Raw genomic sequence first — 23,208 nt, forward strand, 5'->3', positions numbered from 1 at the left:
TCTGACAGTTTATCCATTTCCATCATATCAAGCAATTTGTGGATCCAATCTTCTTTGTGAGGTATCAATTTGGATTTCCAGTTACGGGCATATATTATTCTTGCTGCCGACAACATATAAAAAATTATTTTGCCAAATTTCTTTTCCAAACTTAAATCTATTATGTTAAGCAGGAATACATCAGGTGAAAATTTAAGCCTTACATCTATAAGTTTTTTAATTTCAAAGTAAATCATTTTCCAAAAGTTAACTGCTTGCTCACATGTCCACCACATATGATAGAGAGTTCCCTGGTTTTTTCCACACTTCCAACATAAATTATTACTACAATTGTACATTTTACTAATTTTTACTGGAGTTAAATACCAGCGGTAAAAGACTTTATAATAATTCTCTTTAATGGTTTGACTACAGGTATATCTAAGTCTTTTTTTCCAGGAATATTCCCATTGATCTAAAGGAATCACCACATCAAAATTTCTCGCCCATCTAATCATATTATCTTTGATTAACTCATCTTCTGTTTGATAACTCAGGATACATTTATACAATCTTGATATTGGTGCCCTTTTATCTGACAAAAGTTCTAACTCAGGATCTGAATCAGTATTGCCTATTCCCCCTTGTTTCTGATCCATATTGAAACGTTCTCGCAACTGTCTATAGAAAAACCATGAAATGTCGAGGCCTTGATTTAAAAGACTTTCATGAGTTTTAATCTGCTATTTCCCATTCCGTAGAACTATTAAGTCTTTGTAATAAATCCAATCGTCCTTTTTATTATTATATTTAAAAAAGGCTTCCTGTGGGGATGCCCACAGTGGGATTTTATCGCAAATTAGCCTTTTATACTTTTTCCATATCCTCAATAGAGGACCTCTTACAAAATGGTTACTGACATCCCTATTTGCTCTCTCCTTATCATAGAAAAGGTACGCATGCCAACCAAACCTCAAGTTAGTGTGTTCCAAATTTAATAAATCCTCATCAGTTAAACTTATCCATTCTTTCAACCACAATAAACATGATGCCTCAAAGTAAATTCTCAGGTTAGGCATAGCAAGTCCTCCTCTATCAACTGCATCTTGTAGGTATTTCATCTTTATTCTCGGCTTCTTACCTTTCCATACAAAATTTGAGAGACCCTTTTCCCATTCTTTAAATGGTTTCTCATTTCTAACTACTGGTATTGTTTGAAACAAAAATAGAAATTTGGGGAGAATATTCATCTTTATAACTGATATTCTTCCCAATAATGATAAGCTCAAATCTTTCCATCTTCTTAGATCTTTTATAACACAGTCCCCCAATTTCCCATAATTATTAGCAAATAGTTCCGAATTTTTATTTGTAATCCAAATTCCTAAATATTTAGTTTTTTTATGCACTTTTATCCCAGTAATTATTTCAAGTTTTTGGGTCTCGCTTAAAGTCATATTTTTCACTATAATTGCCGTTTTGTTCTTATTAACCTTTAAACCAGATATCAGTTCAAATTTCTTAAGTTCCCTCAATAGCTCCAAGGAGTCATTTAAAGAATCACTTAATGTCACCATAAGGTCATCAGCGAAGGCCTTCAGCTTATGCTCTTTTTTTTGGACTTGGATCCCTTTAATGTTTGGATTATTTCTTAAAGTTTGCAACAAAGCCTCGATCACCAACAGGAAAAGAAGGGGTGAGAGGGGACACCCTTGCCTTGTACCTTTCGTAATACACAATACCTCAGATCTTTCCCCATTTATCCATAATCTTGCCCCTTGATCCTGGTATATTGCTCCAACCCATCTTATATAGTTATCACCCAAGTCAAATTTTCTCATTACACATTTTAGCAGAGACCATGAGACATTATCAAAAGCCTTCTCTATATCAAAAAAGAAGGCTGCAAATTTCTTGTTAATATACACTTCATGATAGTCAACTAAATTTAAGTAATGCCTGATATTGTCTCTAATGTATCTTTTTGGTACAAAGCCCCTCTGAATGTAGTGGGAATTTTGATTCAGTATTGCTTCATCAAATCTCCCCAGATCTCCTCAGTACAAAAACATGAGTGTGAATGACCCCTTAGTAAAAAAGAAACTGTAGAGTGCCAAAAGCTCACATACCAGGACATACTGGTGATGCTATTCTATTTTAACCATTTCCAAATGAGCAAAGACCCCCTCATTAGTTTCATCCTGTGGAGTGGATGGGAGGAAGAAGAAGAACACAGTGGAGGCCCATGGTTATCTGGAACATGAGAGATCAGAGATATGAACTCAATTGGGGATTGGGAAAGTTATTCCTAAAGGTATATTTTTGGAAGGTCACATACAGTTGTCCCTTAGTTTCCATGGGGATCCTATTCCAGACCTGCCCACAGATGCCAAAAATTGTGAGAGCTCAAGTTTCATTGGTTTTAAAAGCATGCACACACTGACAGTGGAGTGAATGGGGTGGGACCATCTGCAGATGCTCAGATCCATGGATGGCAAGCTCAAAGTAAGGGCAGGCTGACTGTACTACTTTCTTCGTCTTTGGTTAGTACTGGTATACCTCCATTAACAAACTAGATGTGTTCCTGGGCATTACTTCTTTAACCAGAAAAAAAATGGTATCAGAGGAAGAAATAACATGGAAGGAATAGGGAGATATTCCTGCATCACAAAGTTGATGAGAAATTCAATGTGTTTCAACAAACTTTTTTATTCAGAATTACTTGTATGAGATAAAACAACCAGGTTAGGTAAGGCTTACACAAGATAACAAAAACATGTTGAACCTTCTAGAGACCACTTGAAAGCTTCTTCCAAAATGTTTCCAGGTATGACTTTTTTCTTTTACCACCTAATGGAATAAATTTAACCAGGCTGCTGTTTCCATCATCAGTGAAAACTGGTTGATTTCACAATGCATCACAGTCACACACTGCCTACTACTGCTTTGACCCAGGTGAAAGATGGGTCCATAGTTGCACATACCTTTCATACTTTGGTCAATTCAACTATCTCATTTATAATTTGATTTACACTACAAACTAAACCCAATGTTAGTCATACCTAGGACACCATTTGAAATAAATGGGACTTTTTAATTGCAAGTAACATTGGCTTATTTCAATGAGTCTACTATGGGCAAAATTAATATTGGCTTTAGTTTAACATGAGAAAACAGTAGAATATGAACTATTTGATTGTTTCATTGGTCCATACCATTTTAGTGCCTGAAGTAAAAACATAAACAAAAATAGAACCAAACCTCCTATCTATTTATTTTATAATTATAAAGCCAATTGTTTATCACAACATGAGCAGAGCCATAGAATCAATCTAAAATTGCACTAGCAATTGGATTAAGCCTGTATAATTGACACTTGGCTCTTTAATGGTAACCTGAAAAATCTGCTTAATGGTTCAGGATGATTACCTGAATCGACTTGTGACAGGACTGTTGACCTTATCCAAATGTAATTGGCTTATGAAGATGAGGAATTTTCTCATACTGTTCCTTCTAAATATAAAAGTAACTTCATATCATAATAGTTTTCAATGCATTAGAATTTCAAGGACACGTATGGAAATTTTCACAATTGTATTTTTATCCCCTTTAAAAGCTTGATGGGCATTTCAGGAATGCACCAGGAAATTACGTGGTCTGTAAACTCTTCTGTGTCCTTTCTTGGAAGTGGATTGTAGTAGAGGCATCCCTTGACAGAAGGGGGGAGAAGCAGTGCAAACATATTTGTGGAAACATGCTCTCATGCTTTCCTCTTTTGTCAGTGTATCAGGCACAGTGGAATCATTACATGTGTTTCTGTTGTTTGGAGTTCTGCAGGGTCATGACACATCCTTCAAATCTTTTTTTTATTTTCCTGATCGATGGAAATGCAGCCACAGTGGAGTGTAAAATGATATTCATGTATCTTTTGCCAAGAAAAAGAGGGAGATGTGAGGAAGGAGCTTTTGTGATAAGAGAAAAATCAGAACAAGATTGCTTTTGATAAAAGATTGATGAAGAGGCGTTCAGAGCTTGCAGGAGAAAACATTTGTGAAAACAATTGATGTCAGGAGCTTTGATAAGACATGCAAAAAAATTTCATTTTAATATTTATTGCCTGTTTGTAAATTGATAGGCAGTTGTTGCATGATGAGGTCATGAAAGGGGAGATTGGTTCAGGGAAATTCATTATTTCTGTCCATTGTTTTCTCTGTTTTGATATTAGATGGCCCTCCCATCCCCCATATTTTTCTAATGTAATTTTCTGTCACTCATAAAATACATTGGACACCTCCCTAATGCATAAGGGGAGCATTGCAAGAGTTTCCTTATGAATGTAGGTCTGGCTAATATGTGGCTCAATTCACAGACTCTGCTTAACTCTGGTCTATATTAACCATGATTAGGAAACCAAACTATGCACTAATCTTCAAAACAGCAAAGAGACCATGGTTTAAAGTAACAAAGGGTGAATCCCCCTTAGCTTTATTACACTGGAAATTATAAGAACCATTGGAGAATGGGAGGAAGCTGAGGAGGACCTGGAGCTGACATCTTGCAACTATTTTTATTGTCCTGCAATTCTTCAGGCATGCTCACTTCTTCAGGGCTAAATGGTCCGTACAGAGCTGCTATTTGGGGATAGTAGTGGGGGGATGTATACAAGTGAACAAAAGTTGGGATTTCTAAAAAAACAAACAAAAAAACCCCCACAAAAAAAACCCAGAGAATAAGGTGTCCCAAGTGGTTTGTAAAACTGCCATGCAAATATTCACTGGTCTTGTTTTGCATTCCAGGCACTGTAAGAATTCTGTGTTGTTTGAGCATTATGAACTGGGGGACTTGATATTTAGATCTCATCATTTCTGAACTTTTGCAGCACTGTCAGTTTAGAGATGCTTGACTTTTTTCTCAGTAACTCAGAACTCATCTTTGTTAGTTCACTTCCTTCTCTGTGAGAGAAGGACCTCTGGAGCTGGAGGAAGAGAGCTAACTGGTTTATCAATTTAGATGTCATGCTAAAACAGCTGTTCCACAAACTAGGGTCTTATGAACCAATTTCATACTGTACTTTCTCATTCTGATTTTCTGGCTTAACCATCATTCTCTGTAGTGTCTGAATAAAAGTCTAAAGATCAGTATCAATATTCCATTAACCAAAATTAAGACTATAGTTACAAAATCAAAAGAAGACTAGTACCTGGAAAAGCAGCTGGGAAGGAACTAGATAAAACTTTGAGGTGTAAAAATATATGATTGAACACCAAAGTCGCAATCATCCATGCTACAGCATTTCTAATTTCTGTGTATGGCTGTGAAATTTAGACAGTGAATAGCTGTAGGATGTGGCAGGATACCAATCGTATGGTTCTAAGCATGTCCAGCAATTAGTTTTTATTATGTTTCCCCTGGATCTAATATTCCATGCACCTGCCAGTTTATAAAATAACATAAAAACTATTTTGACTTGAATACTTTGTTAAACTGATGTGATTACTATTCAGGCTGCAAACTACAAAACATATACTCCATAGTTGTACTATTATGACTTCTCCATATTCTTTTGCTATGTTTTCGTTCCTACTGTCAGAGTTCTGAAAATACTGGCAGTCCTGAGCACACATAATTTACCATTATTACAGCTGGAATGGGTAGATTCACCCATACAATTATTGTATAATTTGATTGGGAAAATCCACTTACATGTTAGTAATGACAATGGTTGAAACTAATACAGTCTTTGCTATGTGTAATGCATTTTTATTTTATTTTTTTAGAAGAAGAAGAAGGAAATATTTTTTACAGATACTTGCTGGTTTTCTTGCTTATGTTTAAGGTATGCTAAAGTGGTACACTTAGATCTTCAAATGATGTTTCTTTAAATATAATAATAAGCAAACGTTAAGAATCAAATTCTCTGTCTGATTTCAGCCTCTGTACCATTGCAGTGCAAAACCTTGGACAAAACAACTGTAAAATACATAAATGTATTGTTATGATTTGAACATTGACTTGAGTTCAAGCTGTTAACTAGAAAGCTTGACTCTGTAGTGTGAGTGAGCAACATTTATCAATCTGATTTCATACAGCCTGTCTTTAACTAATTTCAAGACCTTAATTCTAGTTGTTAGTTTAGCTCTCAGGCAAGAGTGAGCTGTTTTTCTTCCAGCAATCCATGGGTGGAGGTAAGTAGGGATATATCAGAAGGACAGAGTCAAAGATAAAATATGTTAGTGGCAGGAAGAGAGATAAAAGAGGTAGCCCTACCTATTTTTTGTTCTGGCTCTGGCCACCACTGGCATATAGATAGATTTATACATGTGTGCACATGCCCATCAATAGAAGAGAAGTTGCATAGTGCTATTCTATTCAGTAGACCAAGAACAGGAATCAGGCAGCCCTCCAGATGCTGTTGGACTCCAACTCCTTGACAGCATAACCACTGAGGAAAGCCAGGAACTATAACCCAGGAACAATTTAAAGGGCTGCATGATTCCTAGCCCTGCAATCAGGTTATTCAGAAATTTGAATTTGAGCATTATCGCTTCCTTCTTTCAGCAGCAATCTTAAAACTTTTATCTAAAGGGAACCTTTTCCACTTCAATCACCTGCTGAAAAACCTCTCAGTTACTACAATAGACATTCAGCATATGTACCCAGTTCCTTGATCTGGTGCTTTCCTTCCCAGCCATTTTGACTGGCAATATGTAAGGTTGTTGGATAATCATGCTGATACAACCAGAGCTCTTGAACAATTTCAACAGATAGAGTACTTTAGAATTTGGGGGAGGGGGGATGAGAATATTTCCTCTCCTATTTTTTAATTGTTCCTTGGGTTTTCTCTGTCATGTGTTCATTTCTGAAGGGTTTGGGGTGAATATCTAAAAAATTAGGTCCAAAACTGAAGCATGTGCAGTCTAATGCAGCTGTCTGTCTCTTTGGTTTATTTATACCTCCCATATTACTTAAATTCATATGTATACGAATAAAACACTTTTTTGAAATAAAAGCATTTTAGGTGTGATTAGATATATTCTGAATTTGGGCACCACCTCCTTACAACATAGGTTATTTAAAACAGAAAACATTTGTTACTGTTATAAGGCTTCACCCCACTGATACAAAGGAAATGGTAAAGAACAATTACACAAAAGAAAGCTCCACATATTTTTCCCCATTTTCCAAATGTAAATATTTCAGAAGTGAAGCTGAGGCTCAAATTGTTTGTTGGTATAATTTCATTTATAAATAAATAAATAAATAAATAAATAAATAAATGTCAATGCTTCAGCCCCACTTTTGCATAATGACTTTTATATCATCATCCCCCCCTTTTAAACCTAAATAACCTCAGGGGAGTATAGCAGGAGAGTTGGAGGGCAGCAGAAATGTTTTCATGGTAAAGCTAAAAGGCTTCTTTCTGTTCATTGGGGTTCCTTTGTCTTTTTATATAGACCATTACTCTCCTGCTCTGATGCTCAAAAGCATTTTTCATGCCTAAATGCCTGAATGAGACTTCCTAAGCTATATTGTGTAACTTTTCATTTAATGTATGATCTGGGAAGAGGAAGAAGAAGTCAATGGGATTGTTTTGTTTTTATAGTTATACTTTCTATAAATGAATCTTGTTTATATTATTTTTATATTATTTTTATAAGTGAAATATCGATATTATTTTAAAATCTGCATTTATCACAGCAAAGAATGTTAAAACAGATTACAATTCCTAGTTGTGCACATGCGTGTGTGCGCGTGCGCACACACACACACACACACAGCAGCAGCAGCAGCAGCAGAAAGAGGATATATAAAGAGGTACATTTTTAGGGATGAAAGTCAGCATAGTGTTTTGATTTGAATGTTGGACACGCAGTCTGGGAGACCAGGACTCAAATTTTGTCACAGCTCCAGAAACCTATTGGATCACATTGGACAAGTCATACTCTCTCGGCATCAGAGAAAGGCAATAGTAAGCATCCTCAGAAGAAATCTTGTTGATCAAACCCAATGACAGCTTTGTCTTGGGGGTCATCACTAGACAGAAAAAAAGATCTCAGCTGCCTTTTTATGGATATTTTTGACTCATAAAGAACATGCTCGAATCAGTCATAAAATTATAGGACTGTGAGAGGATTCTGTCTAGTTTACTCCCTTACATGACTGCTCTTCCTCTCCAGAAACTGCAGTAGATTGGCCCACATAATCCAGTGTACCATAAGCACACACTATCCATAAGCAAGGTTCATAAGCCAGGTGCGAACTGTAGGACCAACAGCTATCTCCCACAGAAGACACTAGATCTCTTTCTGAATTTGGGTTATATAAAACATTAGATATAACTATTGTGACTTTTTCTAATAATGCACACCAGTACAAACTCATATTGTATCAAATACAGAGCTTGTAGATAATTACTTATATATGACTACTGACTTGTGATTAATTGATTTCTTCAGATAACCATATAACTGAATGTAACATAGTGACTGATAACCTTTTGCAGGGTAAACTGTGCTTAGTTACTTTTACAGTTACCGGGGGGGGGGGGGGGGTTGGTCTCTCTAAATGGTAGAGGAGGAATATCACATGGTTCAAGTGTGCTGTCTGGTGGTCTGTTGTGACTGTTCAGGTGATGACTAGGTGAAAAGGAGTGTATTTTGTACCACAGACAAAGTGCATCTAGCATTCAGATTTTTAAAAATAACTGTTGAAATATTTTTTGAGAAAGAGGAAAGTAAAACATTTTTAAATGCAACTATATCAACAACTGAATTGTGTGTGTGTGTGTGTGTGATTGGGTCCAGACCTGTAACTAAGTACTTTTAAAAGGAACATTCCAGTCTTGGAGGAAATTGCAAGAACTGGTAGCATATGTCATGTGGTATTCAAAATAGCACTGCCTGGTGACTAGGTTTATGGCAGTCCTTTTTATGTATTAACTATTGTAGTTGTTATGTTTAGATGATTTAAGTTCTTTGGGGGCATATAGTAACAAAATAAAAGTTATAGTTGTGTTCAGTCAAAATCACAAAGGAAACTGCCTTGATGAAGACAGCATACATCATAGCAATGCAATGGCATTCATTGTTAATTTACTCCTATAAAACTGCCATTGATCAGTGGCCTTCAACATAAATATTGAAATGAGTTAGAGCCTTATGGGTTCCTCTGTGGTATAGAGTGCAGAGACTACCGTGGGGTTGGAAGGGAAGAGAATAATAAGCTGGCTAACTCTGCTGATAGGTTTCATGTGAATTTAGTACTCATTTTACAGTTGTTCTGTTCCTTTTAGTATCAGCTTGATAAGTTGTTAATGTCATTGTCAAAACACTAATAGCTGCCATCATTCTTTGAATCTTGTGGCAGAATGGGGTGGATGATTGGTCTTAGCAGAAGCAACCATAAATTAAGCACACTCAGCTTTAAAGCTGGAAATGTTTCTAAATGCTCTCAATATAAAATTCTTCTAGATTTGATTTTGCATTGTGCAAATATTAATTTTGTTCCAGTCCAAATGCCATCAAAATTTGCTGAGGTTTTCAGAATATAACATTCCAACAGGAAGAAATAGAAAAAGAATGCTGTTCAGGATTTACTTTTCATAAGAAAACCAATGATTGTCTTTTATAAATGCACAGATGCCACACAGGCTTTGGAAGGGGGAGACCTGGGTTCAGGTTTCTGAACAGTCATTTAAAATAACAGGCAAGATAGTTGTGCTAATCAAATTAAGAAAATGCCATATAAACTGTCCTGAATTCTTTGAGGAGGGGATAAAAATTGACAATTATATAGGTTTTATGATTATGACAGAGCCCTGGATACAGAGCAGTGGGGTGAGAGTGAGAAATTGGCTCCTATCCCCAGGCAGTTGCCTGATTGTGGTATAATCTATGGTCAGAGGTTTGTACTCTTTAACAGAACAGTGAATGCATGTAAGACTTTAGGAAGTTCCATCCTGACTGTGAGACTAGAGGTGGAGATATACCTTAGGAGGACCTAAGAAGTACTGCTTCTCTGTGCTAGTGTCTTTCTGCACCACTGATTTGTCATGCCAGTTGAGAGACCACACTGTGCATGAAGAGAATAAACTGTGGGAATCCTCTCCTTACTAGTCTACCTTCTACTTTGGGTTCCAAGCCGGGAATAAGTGAACACTAGGCCTGAGCAGATGGGCCAAGAAAACACGGCCCCGAGCCTGTGCTTTCCTGATACCAGTGCTCACTCAGATTGGATCCTGGATTGATGCAGGGACAGGTGGGTGTTCACACACCCATCCCTGCTCTGACCAGGAATCCAGGACCAGCACGAGCTTCTTGCCTAGAGAAGAGAAGGTTAATAGGTGATATGATAGCCCTGTTTAAATATTTGAAGGGATGTCATATTGAGGAGGGAGAAAGCTTGTTTTCGGCTGCTCCAGAGAACAGGACCCGGAACAATGAATGGAAGCTACAGGAAAAGAGATTCAACCTCATCATTAGGAGGAACTTCCTGAGAGTAAGGGCTGTTTGACAGTGGAAGTTAGAACACACTCCCTTGGAGAGTGGTGTAGTCTCCCTCCTTGAAAGTCTTTAAACAGAGGCTGGATGGTCAGAGCTTCCTCCTAGACAGAGCTTCCTCCTAGTTTTCCTTCCCTTGGCAGATGAAGCTCTTGGAGTGTAGTGGAGTCTCCTTCCTTGGAGGTGTTTAAACATGGCCATCTGTCGGGTATGCTTTGATTGAGAGTTCCTGCATAGCAGGGGGTTGGACTGTATTGCCCTTGTGGTCTCTTCCAACTCTATGATTCTATGATTCTTAACTTACTGTGCAATCACTGTGACCGAGGAGCCCCCCAGTCACTGAATTTAATGTGAAAACAGGGTGCCTAGATGCACCCACCTGAGCAGGTGGCCTGTTTCCATGTCAGACGTGGCAATATGGGAGCTTCTCTGTTGGAGCAATAGTAAGCAAGGTAGGAAGTATGGCAGAAACTCCATGCAAAACCAGGTTAATTATCTCAGGATAAAGGCTACTTAACCTGGGATCAGACCAGATCCTCTGGATCTGTGTCTGGACAGGCGGGATTGGGCTTGATCCTGCGTCAGGGGTTTTGGCCTGCATTGTCTAATCTAGATGACGTCAGGCCAGATGGAACCTGGGCCTTTAGGCATGTGCAGACAACTGCATAGTTTTATGAAACTCTTCATGCCATACAAAACTTGCCTCATGTAAACACACTCATTATTTTGTTGGTAAAGGACTGGCCATTGGATAAATCCATCCAATTTCTTATCATCCTGAGATGATCACTGGTATTTAACACCTTGATCATTTTAATATATATATATATATATATATATATATATATATATATATAAAATATATGAGAAGATTATTTCACTTACACTCTATATGAAGGTTACACATCAACACACACACACACACACACACACACACACACACACACACTTCCAGTGCATGAGGTGGATTAAACCTCCTCCTACTGCATTTTGATATCACTTCGTGCCAATCTGCTGGGCCCAGTGGGATATGTGTGATTTAAATAGAAAAGACAGCATGTGGGCATAGCTCTCCTAGTGACTTCTCCATTTAAAGTGTATTGTTTTGTGGTCTACCAGCCAAAGATTTAAATGACCAATCCCAGTGCTTTGTAGAACACTTGTACTACAAAGGAAAGAGTGTCATCTCTTCACACCTTCTTTCAGACCATTTGTACAATGACAACAGCACTGTAGGAGACAGAATTGGAGGGACGGGTGAAACAGCATGGGCACCTTTAGCAGGATGCATAATAGACTTTAATGAGCTGCAACTTGCCCATATATTTTTGCATGTTTATTTTAATTTTAATTTTTAAAATTTAGCCATACATTGATTATAGTTACCCTCAACCCCACTACTCTACAGTGGTGTCACTAGCGTGTGGATGGTGTGTGTGTGTGTCCAGCACTGGCTGACTCTCCAGAAGGGAAAGTGACACCCAGTTGGACCCTTCCCCCCACATTCCCCCCATCTGCACTCCCCCTGTGCTCCCCCTGCACTCCCCTCTGCATGACATCCCTGTGTGTCTCATGCTGTCCCCTTGCTCCCTCCTCATGCTGAACGCCATCTTCATGTGCATGCTCCCTGCCACACACTGTCTGGGGATGGCTCTGGGGGAGGAGGGAGTGGCACTGGGGGAGGGAGCACATGCAACCCCTGGCAGCTCCACCCCCAGAAACCCCACCCCAGAAGCTCTAGCCTCAGGAAGCTCTGCACCCCACACCACTTGGCACATAGTGTGTGGATACCACTGCTTCTCTATCCCTGCACTGATCAGTCACCATGGACATAGCAAAATTAGTCCACAGCTTTAAATGAGATGTTGGTGGACTTTGTATAGATAAGTGATTAGTGTCACAGAGAGAACTGGTACTTTCCAGTACAGTTTCCAACAGCCTCACATTTAGGTGGCACTTCCAGGAGCCTTTTGAGTCCCATTTTCATTAACTTGTTCTGTTGAAGACTACAAACCTCTGACTGTATGCTTATAGGAAGGGTGGGCAACTGCCTGGGGAAGGGGCCAGTTTCCCCCAGCCTCCTCCTGTGAGTTGCACCTCACACACAAACAGCAAGCACCTATTTTCCTCTGTAGTCCCTCCTCAAAATGGCAACAGGAGGTGCATGCCACTTCCTGTTGCCATTTTGAGAGGGGCAATAAAGGAAAACAGAGGTATTTCAGGGTAGTGTGGAATGTCTGGTACATTGGGTACATGCAGGTGTTTTGACATTTTCTCCCATATTTGGGGAGTTTTTTGTATGGTTTTCAGCCCCCCCCCCCCAACAACAACGAAACAAAACCTGAAAATCATGCAAGAATAATATGGATGGGGGCTGGAGGACTGGTGAGGGGCTTCAGGGACACAAACACAGGTATCAGAGGCCCCATGTGATCCATGGCCCACACTCAGCCCTCCTGGTTTATATAGTTTAAAAAGAGAAGACCATGGTGGTGTGAGAAGTGACATGGACATGGAGGAATGGGGAAAGAGGATGAGCAGAGTGCAGTTGAGTGTTCTGAAATGCTGTTTTAATTTGTGGTGAAGGTACAGAAATTCCAGTGCCAGAGACAGTAAATTCCAGGCAGCAGAGGTAACAACAGAAAAACTTAGATGCGTTAGCCTGAGCTTCAGCTAAGATGGAAATATGGGCAGAGCAAAGATGACAACAGAACCAATAAAGAGAAAGAAGAGGTTAGTATTCACATAAGCATCATGAAAATATACTCTGAATTGAATTTCTGAAACAGAAAGGAGTTCTGGTTGAGCTGAAGTCAGACAAAGCAAGTTCAGGTACTGCCAGTTAGGTATATTTGTTATCTTCAGTAAATGATTATCTCATTACGAAGGCAGTCATCAGCAGAAAACTAGAAGAGCAGCACACGTGCCTAATGAGCAGCATTCGTGCAAAACCTTTGTAATCTGTTACCTTCAGTATTGTGCAGTGGGTTAGATTTTTGTAGCTCATTTTGTTCATTTATCAGTATTAATCCCATGGTTCTTGATACTGCAAGGGTGAACAATTATGCCGGTGTGAATGTTGAAAGAAGGACATTTCAAACTTCTCAGAATCATGGACAGCATTTTTAATGCAACAACAATGAATCCCCCACTGTGTATTCTCCAAAATCATAGATTAGATATAGACTAACCACAGACTCTTTGCCTATAGTTTGTATTTCTGGCCATCCATTTTTTCTTTCCATTATGTTGAATGGTTCTGTGGATTCCCAGGGGTTGAAACTTTATCTGAGAAGATTTCCTTTGTGGTGAAGTAGTGAGGACTCTTGTGTTGTCCTTGTTCATACCTCTTATAATGGTATTGTCCTTGTTCATAGCTCTACAGATGGATTGGACTTTGCAAATATAATTCAGTCCAACTGTTTCTCTTTCTAATCTTCCTTTGTAATTTCCTTGTTCAAGGACTGCAACCTGTAGATCCCTTACTGATCCAGGAATATTGAAATGTTCAACAACTGGTTTGGGGGGGGGGGGTACTGTAATTTCTATTCTCAGATTTGTGTCCATTAATCAGCTTGTGTAGGGACTGTCCTGTTTGTCCAGTGAAGAGTGCAGAGGGGCATTGCTGGCATAGGATGGCATATATCACATTGGAGGAAGTTCAAGTAAATGTACCTGTCATGTTGTGAGTGAGATTATTGGCCCCTGTAATATTACATACAGAGTTTGCATCCAAACAAAGTGAGCTCAAATGCATAAAAGCTCATGCAAAAAAAGCACCCAAAAACAACAAACAAAAATCAAAACACCAGTTTGTCTTAAAAGTGCTACCACATTTCTTTTTGTTCTTGTTCCTCCTCCCTACTTCCTCCTTTTTATGCTACAAGAGATTAACATGGCTATTTCTTTGAAAACTACTACATGAGTCCCAATGTTGTCTGTGTTCCTACTGTCTTGCTTTTGAGGAATGTGCACTTGACTGTTCTTCCACAAATGTGGAGGGAGTTATCTATCTCAGTTTACCTGCTGTTGAAAAAGAAAGAGCATGGGTAAATGACATGTATATATATAGTTGTGCTTGGATTTACTCCACAGGTTTTTTTTAACTGCAATTAAACATACCTCTTCACAGTTCATAGGTTGTTGCAGCAGTGTGTGTGTGGTGAAGTTTGGAGAACAGATGCTAAAGGCTTTGCCTTTATTAGGGTGTATGGCTTTTTCATGTACAATTCTGTAAATTACCATTTGGAGAGATTACTGTTGGACCTACAGCATACATATTCCACACATTGCCCCCCTATGCAAATGGATGTTGTAGCAACTTTGAAACTAACTGTAGAAGAAGATGTAGCACAAGATTTCATAGACTTGGTCTACTTCTTCAGTTTATGCTACACCTTCTTTTACACAGTCTCAAAAATTCTACAAGATCCCTTTGCATACGGATATTCCCGGCTAACATTGCTATGCCTCTGAATTGTCTCACTATTCACTGTTTGAGCCCCCGAATTAGGCTCTTCCTGTATACTTTTAAGATCTCTCCTTTCCATCATTTTAATGCTCAACATATCAACCTCTGGAATCCTATCTTTACTAACAGAGAGTGATTAAAAATGCAGACTGCCTTACTGGTACTTTGAACATCCATATTTATAAGTACTGCTTCTCCTACAACTTCATAATTCCATATGGAACCAACAGGGAGACTGAATGTGCAAATATAATGGGGGAAATACATTGTAATAAACAATACCTCTCATTTGCAGATATTCCTTTACTATGTAAAATCTGGTAAGCAAAATCTCTTGATATAACCTGATTTAACAAATCACTATGTAGTGTTTTTAAATGTATTGTTTAGCAAAAGAGTACAGCATGCAGTAGGCACATTCCACATAAATGTGTAAATACTTTACACAGCCAGTATGGTGCCAGCAGTGGAGGGTTTTGATCCTTGAATGGCAGCTACCTGTGCTCCATGAAAACTCATTTTGAAACTAGCCATTTGGCAGGAATTAGTGTTCTACTGTTAGCTTCAAGTAGATGAACAAGAAGCTGGAGATACCCCACTATGTGTATTTTATTGAATTGTTTGGATCCTTGTCCAATATTATTAGGATTCTACTAAACGAGCAAAAAAATCCTTCAGTCCACACACAGCAAAAATGGATTGCATATCTGTTCATGCATTAGCAATGTAAATGCATCGTATATTGCTAAATCAAACTATGTTGGACTGCAACAGGGGCCTAGCTTCCCTTTACAATGTAGTGTTTCATTCATGAAAATGGTCCCTGTGCAACAGAAACCAATTCTTCCTTCATCCTAAAGCCACTGGCAATCTTTCATAGAGGGTCCTGAAATCCTCTCACACATATTTTTGGGACAGGTTGACCAGACATCCTCCTTTCCCAGGACATATTCTACATTTCAACCTTCTGTCCAGGAGGAATTTCAAAATGTCCTCCATTCTGAACATGACTAGGAAACATCACCACCACCACCATCATCACCATCTTTGAGATATCAGTATTAATTTTGCCCACTGTTCAAGGTTCATTTCTAGTTTCAGTCTTCTAACTTTCTGCAGAAGCACAAATAATTTGCTCCTAAGAAGAGTGGAAAAGGTCTTGATTCTAAGGGATCTATTTGCATATAGTGCCTCTGAGTTATTGAGAGCCTCATGATTGCATGTTTTTAAGGCTTGCATCCTTTAATTTGCTATGAATTGCCATTAGAGCTCCTCAGAAAGAAATCTATAAAACTCTAGTGGCATTTTGAGTTCAAAAAAGCAATGAATAATTTCCGCTCATCAGATATTGCATATATATGTACATTTTTAAAAGTTGCCTTTTTATGGTTTCCTGGCCGACGTTTTAAATAAATGGAAGTAGAGAACTGGGAAAGATTATCCAATGAAAAATCGCATACAAATATGCTGACACATTTCTTGGGATTTTATGGCATGATTTTGTTGTGTTAATAATACTCAGTAAGCCACAGTTCTGTGCCTTCACTGTACAAGCATTCCCTGTGGGAATGTAGCCCACTTAACAATAAATTGACCGTTGTCACATTGGTCCCTGAAAATGTGTTGGATTGTATACTGTGCTAATACAGTAATTTACTGCAGTTTCTCTCTCCCCCCCCCCCCCCCCGCCTCTATATATTAACACTTGGCAAAAAGTGAATTCAGACCAGCTAGGGATAGTATGCACAACATCATGAAAAATAGACTGCATTCAGTGTGTGCTAGGGATCTAATTCCGAAAAAGACTATCTATAATTTGTATAATTAAATCCAGGTCTTCCATTAAATATTGTCAGTAACTCAGCAAACCCATAAAAACACCTGACTTAATCTGAACTTTTGTACTTTGTACTAATAGAATCCGATACTAGATAAGGTGTTCTGTTTGCTTCATATATTTGAGTCAGTGAATGGTTCTTTTTCTCCTTTGGGTATTCTCAAACAGTTGCTGTATATTCACAGTATATATAAGGCTTCTAATGCGTGTAAGCCTCTATTTTAAGCTATCCCATCTTTCCGAGCAAGTGGAAGGGTGTCCAGCCCTGTCCCCTAAGTCTCATCAGTATGTGTATGTGTACATATGTGTGTGAGAGAGCAGGAGAATGTCTTATCTATCATGTTCTTGGTCATTGGCGAGGCATAAAAGAAATCGTAAAAAAATGCTTGCATGCTCACTTTTCCCAATTGATTTTCTTTCTCTGCACACAGTTTCTAAGCTATGACATAGACTCTGTCCTTTAAGTACCAGAGGGCACTAATAATAGCACAACCAGATATGGTGGGCTTTTCTCTCATGTGAAGACTTCATATGTTTGCTTCTTTTTTTACAGTCACCTTTACTGTCTTTGCATTCTATCCCTGACAATGGATTTTCCATTAATATGAATGTGTTGTCTTCAGTTTTACATAAAAACCTATTTTATATGTCACAGCTTCTTCTGTTGTAATAGTTTCAGCTCTCCAGTAGTCATTATTAATTTGTCATTTATTATGTAATCTAATTGAGACATGGAAGAATAAATGTTTGCCTATGCAGTTGGGGAGAGGACAAGAAAAATAAAAAAATGGATGGAGACTGCTAGGCCAGACTTTATGTAAGTTCTACTGCTTACCTGTTTTAATGTGTTTCATTCTAATTTAACTAGCAATGGTGGAACTATTTCCATGCTGTATATTAGTTATTCTTGTGTGTCTACAACAAAGAAGACAAATACTGGGTTTATAGAAGGTTGGTAACCACCCAGTGTTTTACTGCACCAATAAAATGATCTGTTGGGCCAGGTTATCAGTTTTGGAGTCTAAAAAGCTAGTATGTGCCAGACTGATTGAATGAATTTTTGTGCCACCCTCTTCCAAAAAGTTCAGAGCAATATAGGCAATATGTTATTTGTGCTTTGACCTGGCATGTACTAGTTCTCTACTATCCTATTTCCTATTCCAGATTCCTCCGGATGCCCACACCTACAAGGTTTCTGGCTTGGCTTTGCCAACCCATTCTAGCCTTCCACTCTTGGGATAAAGTATTATGAAATCAAAAAGTTGTAATCTTAGATCTTGCATCCTTCCGAGGTCGCTAAAATGAGTACCCAGACTGTTGGGGGCAAATTAGCTTACTTGCTAATTAGCTTACTTGCTGTTCACCGCTATGATCTTTGGAACAGCGGTATATAAATAAAACAAATTATTATTATTATTATTATTATTAGATGGCTTATATTGTCAAATGTCTATAAAATGTAGTTCTTCTTTGTGATCTCTGGGAATCACACAATTGGATTATCCTGTGCCTGCAGAGTGTATCTTCAGAAAATTCTAGAGCTATTGCATGACCATTCCTTAAGTGCATTTTTTTTTGGGGGGGAGGCTGGGGCCTAAAGCATAGTGTGCAGCATGCCATGTACCCGCAAGACGTTTCTCCTTACTTCCCCAGAGTTGAGGTACTTGGCAACACCCCATAAGGCTCCAGAGATTGCTACTACAAAGAGAAATTGAGCGCTGCATGCTCCACAGGAGCGTTTTACACATTTGTTATGTGCCTCTCAGTTCCAGCCAGTATGTGTGGCCTAAGATAGTTCTAGTACTGGCTTTGAGTGTGCATATGCATTATTTTAATATACCCTCTCTATTATTTTAATGTGGGAGGGACCTTCTGATAGGAAAACCCAAACTCCCCACAATTTCATTTTCAAGCAGCCTGGAAAAAGATTCAAGAACTGCTTGCTCCGGGAAGCACCCATGTGTTCATAATGCATGGAATTCACAGGAAACTGTTCTGTAAGTCTCCCCAAAATTAATTGTATTTGGGAAATATACTCTTAGTGGATTGAGTCCAATATCATTAATTTAAAGGTCATTTAGAATAAGGATTCTGTGGATTTTGTATTAATGAAGTAACCTTGAATTTTTATTAATGAATTAACTGATATTGAACTATTTAACTGTGGTGTTTTTAAAAAAGCTCTTTAATGTTAACATGAAGTTTGAAAGTTAAAACTAAGTATTAGCATTATTTGATTAATAACTCAGCAGAGTCATTGCTCTGGCAAGTCTCTGTTGAATGGATTATTACTTTCTTGGGGAAAGAGTTATTAAATTCAATTTTAAGCATCAAATGTGTTTTCATGTTTTAGAACTTTATGTAAGAAATCAATATAAATAGCTTTTCTAAAATAATTGAAAGTGTGGTGGAGGGATGGGTGGGAAAGTTTAAACTCAAAATAAAAACAAAGACAAAATGCCACATGTGTGGTGATGGAGAAAAGCAATATTGCAGAGTGCATTAAAGCATAAAGTAAAAAACCTGAAAATGAGAAAAAAATGGAAAGAGGTTGCCTGTTGGTCATATTGAAAAGGGAACAAACATGGCAATTTGGACAAAAGGCAGAACTCGTTAAAGAATACAAAATGACTACCTCCTTGTTGAGTTCCATGTGCCACAGCATCTATTGGAACCTACAGTATCCTGATGTCATACACGCAATTCAGGTGCTCTTTTTCTGTGCTTAACCAACACATGAGGCTGAGGATAGAAATACTAACTGCACCCCAGTGTATGGAAGGGAACCTAGATGTATAAGCTCCCTTTTAATGATAGAAACCAGGGTATTGTGGTGTGCATTTTCCTGATTCTGAGTGTAGCAACATTAAGTAAATCCTTCTTTGTGTGTTAGTCATGTGTAGACATGTAATCTGGGCCTGCTAATCTAGTTGTGTCTCTTCCATCTTATGAAATTTAGAATTTTTTGTGGGTTTTTCAGGCTATGTGGCCATATTCTAGAAGAGTTTCTTCCTGATGTTCCGCCAACATCTGTGGCTGGCATCTTCAGAGAATGCTTTGCCTGGAAAAAGTGTGTGTGTGTGTGTGTGTGTGTGTGTGTGTGTGCGCGCGCCTGGGAGCCTGGGAATGCAGGAGTGATTTGCATGTGTATTGTTCTGTGCTGATGGCAGGCCTCAGGCTGGGAGGCTAATGCAAAAGAGGATTAGTGTCTGCTAATTGGTGATCATTATCTGCTGGGAGTAGTATCACCAATTAGCAGACACTAAACCTCTTTTGCATTAGCCTCCCAGCCTGAGGCCTGCCATCGGCACAGAACAATACACATGCAAATCACTCCTGCTTTCCCAGGCTCCCACAGTATATATATACCCACTTTTTCCAGGCAAACATTCTCTGAAGATGCCAGCCACAGATGCTGGCAAAACCTCAGGAAGAAACTCTTCTAGAACATGGCCAAATAGCCCGAAAAACCCACAAAAAACTATGGATGCCAGCCATGAAAGCCTTCGACTTCACATATGAAATTTACGTTTTGTACACCTGCATTTGACACATAGAAGGCTTTATTCAGTGCATGAATGGTAGGGTAGGGTAAGGGGACACCCATGTGTATGACACTGGGAGCACAGCTGCGTGTGGGTTTGCTTGCTCTTCTATGAATGAATGTCATCCTCACCAACAGCACATGAAAAGAGCTTGCATCTTTAATAACTGAATTAATTGATAGGTGTGAAACTGAGATTAGAATTCCCATATATTGATTAAAAAGAGAGACTGCAAAAATTAGGAAAGTTTTTTGTACTAATAGTTACACATTCTCTTACAAAGGTTTCTGTCCATGTTTACTAGGATTATGAAAACAAAACTGCACTAAGAAAAATATAGATAGTTTTTTGTTGGTTTTTTGGGCTATGAGGCCATGTTCTAGAAGATTTTTTCCTCATGTTTTGCAGCAGCTGTGGCTGGCAATTTCAGAGAATGCTGGCATGGAAGAGAGTGAGGTATATAAAGTTAGTTGAGAGGAAGCGATTTGCATGTTAATTTGTGTATTGTTCTGTTGTTGAATGGCTAGGGCTCAGGGTGTCTATTTAATTAATGATCCATTGTCTGCTGGGAAAACCCCCTCACCCTGAAAATGGCCTTTTTAAAAATGTTAACAACAACTTTTTTTTCTTTTTTCTTTTTATTACACAAAAATATGATATATACAATATACGAATATGGAAACCAAACAAATACAAACATAATACACAACAACACACGGATACATTAAACATACATGCTTATTCATTACCATTTAAAATTCTCTTCAAGTACTTCCAGCAACCATTATGGTACTTAGCTATCTTAACATATACTATATTCCACCACATCCAGCTTGAATTTCTTAGCTTTTGTTATCCTGTCTATCTATCCTAGGATAGAAGCCGAGTATAACTGTATAACTCAGTTAACAACAACTTTTGAGGGCCATGGAATGGAGATGGGATTGATTCCCAGACTACTCACCCCTTGTTTAGTATCACATCCATTGCAGATGTTTTCTCCTTGTGCAAGATGTCCTGCACAATATGTTCACCCAATGTGCAGTTCAAGGCATTGGCTTCAGCCCATTCTTCCCCATTAAATGTATAGAAGTATCTAGCCCTTTTGGTCCTCTAATTGGCATAAGCAATCCTACTTTTTGCATTTGACATTTGCCACATTTTCTGAATCTCCTTTATTCTTCTTTGAAATTATCCTTGCAATGAATGGGAAGCTATTTAGAAAACAGAACTTGAATATTTGTGGAAATTGTATTCTTATTTTTCAGAGCTGCGACTTACCCCAACAAAGTATTGTTCATGTTGTTCAGACTTCGCAGAAAAGGGATCAAGGAGGGATTGAGACTGGAAGTGAAAATGTTTGTGGTGTTCTAACAAGTGATGGAAGAGAAGCCAAAAGCCTCACTCGTGTGAATCTCAATACCAACCTTCTCCCTTCTAACTCAGCTGGACTTGCTGTGATTTTGGACACAGGAGGAAAGAGCATCTCTTCTCCATCTGACAATTCAGGTAATGTACTGATTCAAGACATTGCAAAATACAATGCAGCCCCTGCCCCAATGACTTTGTGTGTTTGCTTGTTGTGTGCCTTCAAGTAGTTTCTTACTTATGGCAACCTGCAGGTGACCATATAATGAGATTTTCTTGGCAAGATTTGTTCAGAGGAGGTTTGCCATTGCTATGTCCTGAGTCTGAGAGCATGTGACTTACCCAAGGTCACCCAGTAAATTTCATGGCCTAGCAGGAGTCTCCAGAGTCATCATCCTGACTGTACCACTACAAAATTGTAGTCTCCCCTCCTGCTTTTGTGAGCCATATGTGAAAAACTCAGATAAGACAATTTTCAGAGTTCTTTTAGCCTAGATCTTTGCATTTAATCAATACAAGCTATGCTGCTCCTGGATTTCCTTGATATCACTTTTTATAGTACCCAGATTCTGTTTGGGAGCCAGTAACCAGCTGTACTGCTATTCAAGTATATTTATTTGCCTTTTCTTAATTCTCAGTACCATACCACCAGTGAAATGTGTTGTTGTTTTTGTCTTGTCTGTCAACCCTTGTGGGATTCTCACCTTAAATGTTGTTATTAAGTTTGGTCATTGAGGACTGGTCCATTATGTCATTTATTAATGCCCAGTTTTAACTGGCCCAGGGAATTAGAGATATGGAGTGGTGATGTGCATTACATCTGGGGCTACCTTTAATTTGCTCCTTTAATTTAATTTGTAATATGTTTTGCCCATTTATTTCCATTGTTATATTATTATTGTCTAAAGATCTGTCAGTGTTGTGTCACATTTTATGAAAGAACTGCCTACTTTCTTGAAAAAGGCTTCAGATTAATGAGAGGAACACAGAATCTTGGTGGGGACAACAGGGGGCTCATTCCCACTTACATTTAAACTAGTTTCCGATTTGCCTTCGCTCTGCATTGGTAAATTGATTCCAAAAGGTCGGTTCCCACTATGAAAGTGGATCTTTTCATTATCCCCTTATAATCGCTTCTTTTTTGGCATGATTGCCATGCTAACTAGTTTGCGCTGCTTCAAAATGCATGTCAATCATCTGTGCATCATCAATGATGTAAGCAGCAGCCCAGGCAGCACAGCTTGGGTATATATATTAAATAAATTAATAGAAGATTCAGTTCATTGGGTTTGCAACTACTTGCCTCACTGATTGCAAGTAGTTGCAAAATCAATGAATTGAATATTTTGTCAATTTTATTTTTTAAAAAAATTGATAGAAGATTTGATTCATTGGTTTTGCAACTACTTGCCTCAGAAGTAGTTGCAAAATCAATGAATTGAATTTCTATCCATTTTTTTTTTTTTGAAAAATAATCATGCGCCCATAGGTCATACCACAAGCACAAAG

The 23,208-nt window shown here is 38.4% G+C and overlaps 1 protein-coding gene across 2 annotated transcripts in view; it reads left to right on the plus strand.

Annotated features, from left to right (window-relative positions):
- PRKN (parkin RBR E3 ubiquitin protein ligase) overlaps nt 1-23,208 on the plus strand; it is a 938,258-nt gene that overhangs the window by 255,596 nt on the left and 659,454 nt on the right. For both annotated transcript variants that reach the window (XM_089530072.1, XM_089530073.1), the window contains exon 3: nt 21,600-21,840. In XM_089530072.1, the coding sequence (XP_089386198.1) occupies nt 21,600-21,840 (241 nt within the window). The remainder of the gene's footprint in view (nt 1-21,599; nt 21,841-23,208) is intronic.

This window comes from Sceloporus occidentalis, unplaced genomic scaffold (assembly GCF_023333645.1).
Source record: "Sceloporus occidentalis isolate IW3139 unplaced genomic scaffold, rSceOcc1.0.p SCAF_6, whole genome shotgun sequence".
NCBI classification, from domain to species: domain Eukaryota; kingdom Metazoa; phylum Chordata; class Lepidosauria; order Squamata; family Phrynosomatidae; genus Sceloporus; species Sceloporus occidentalis.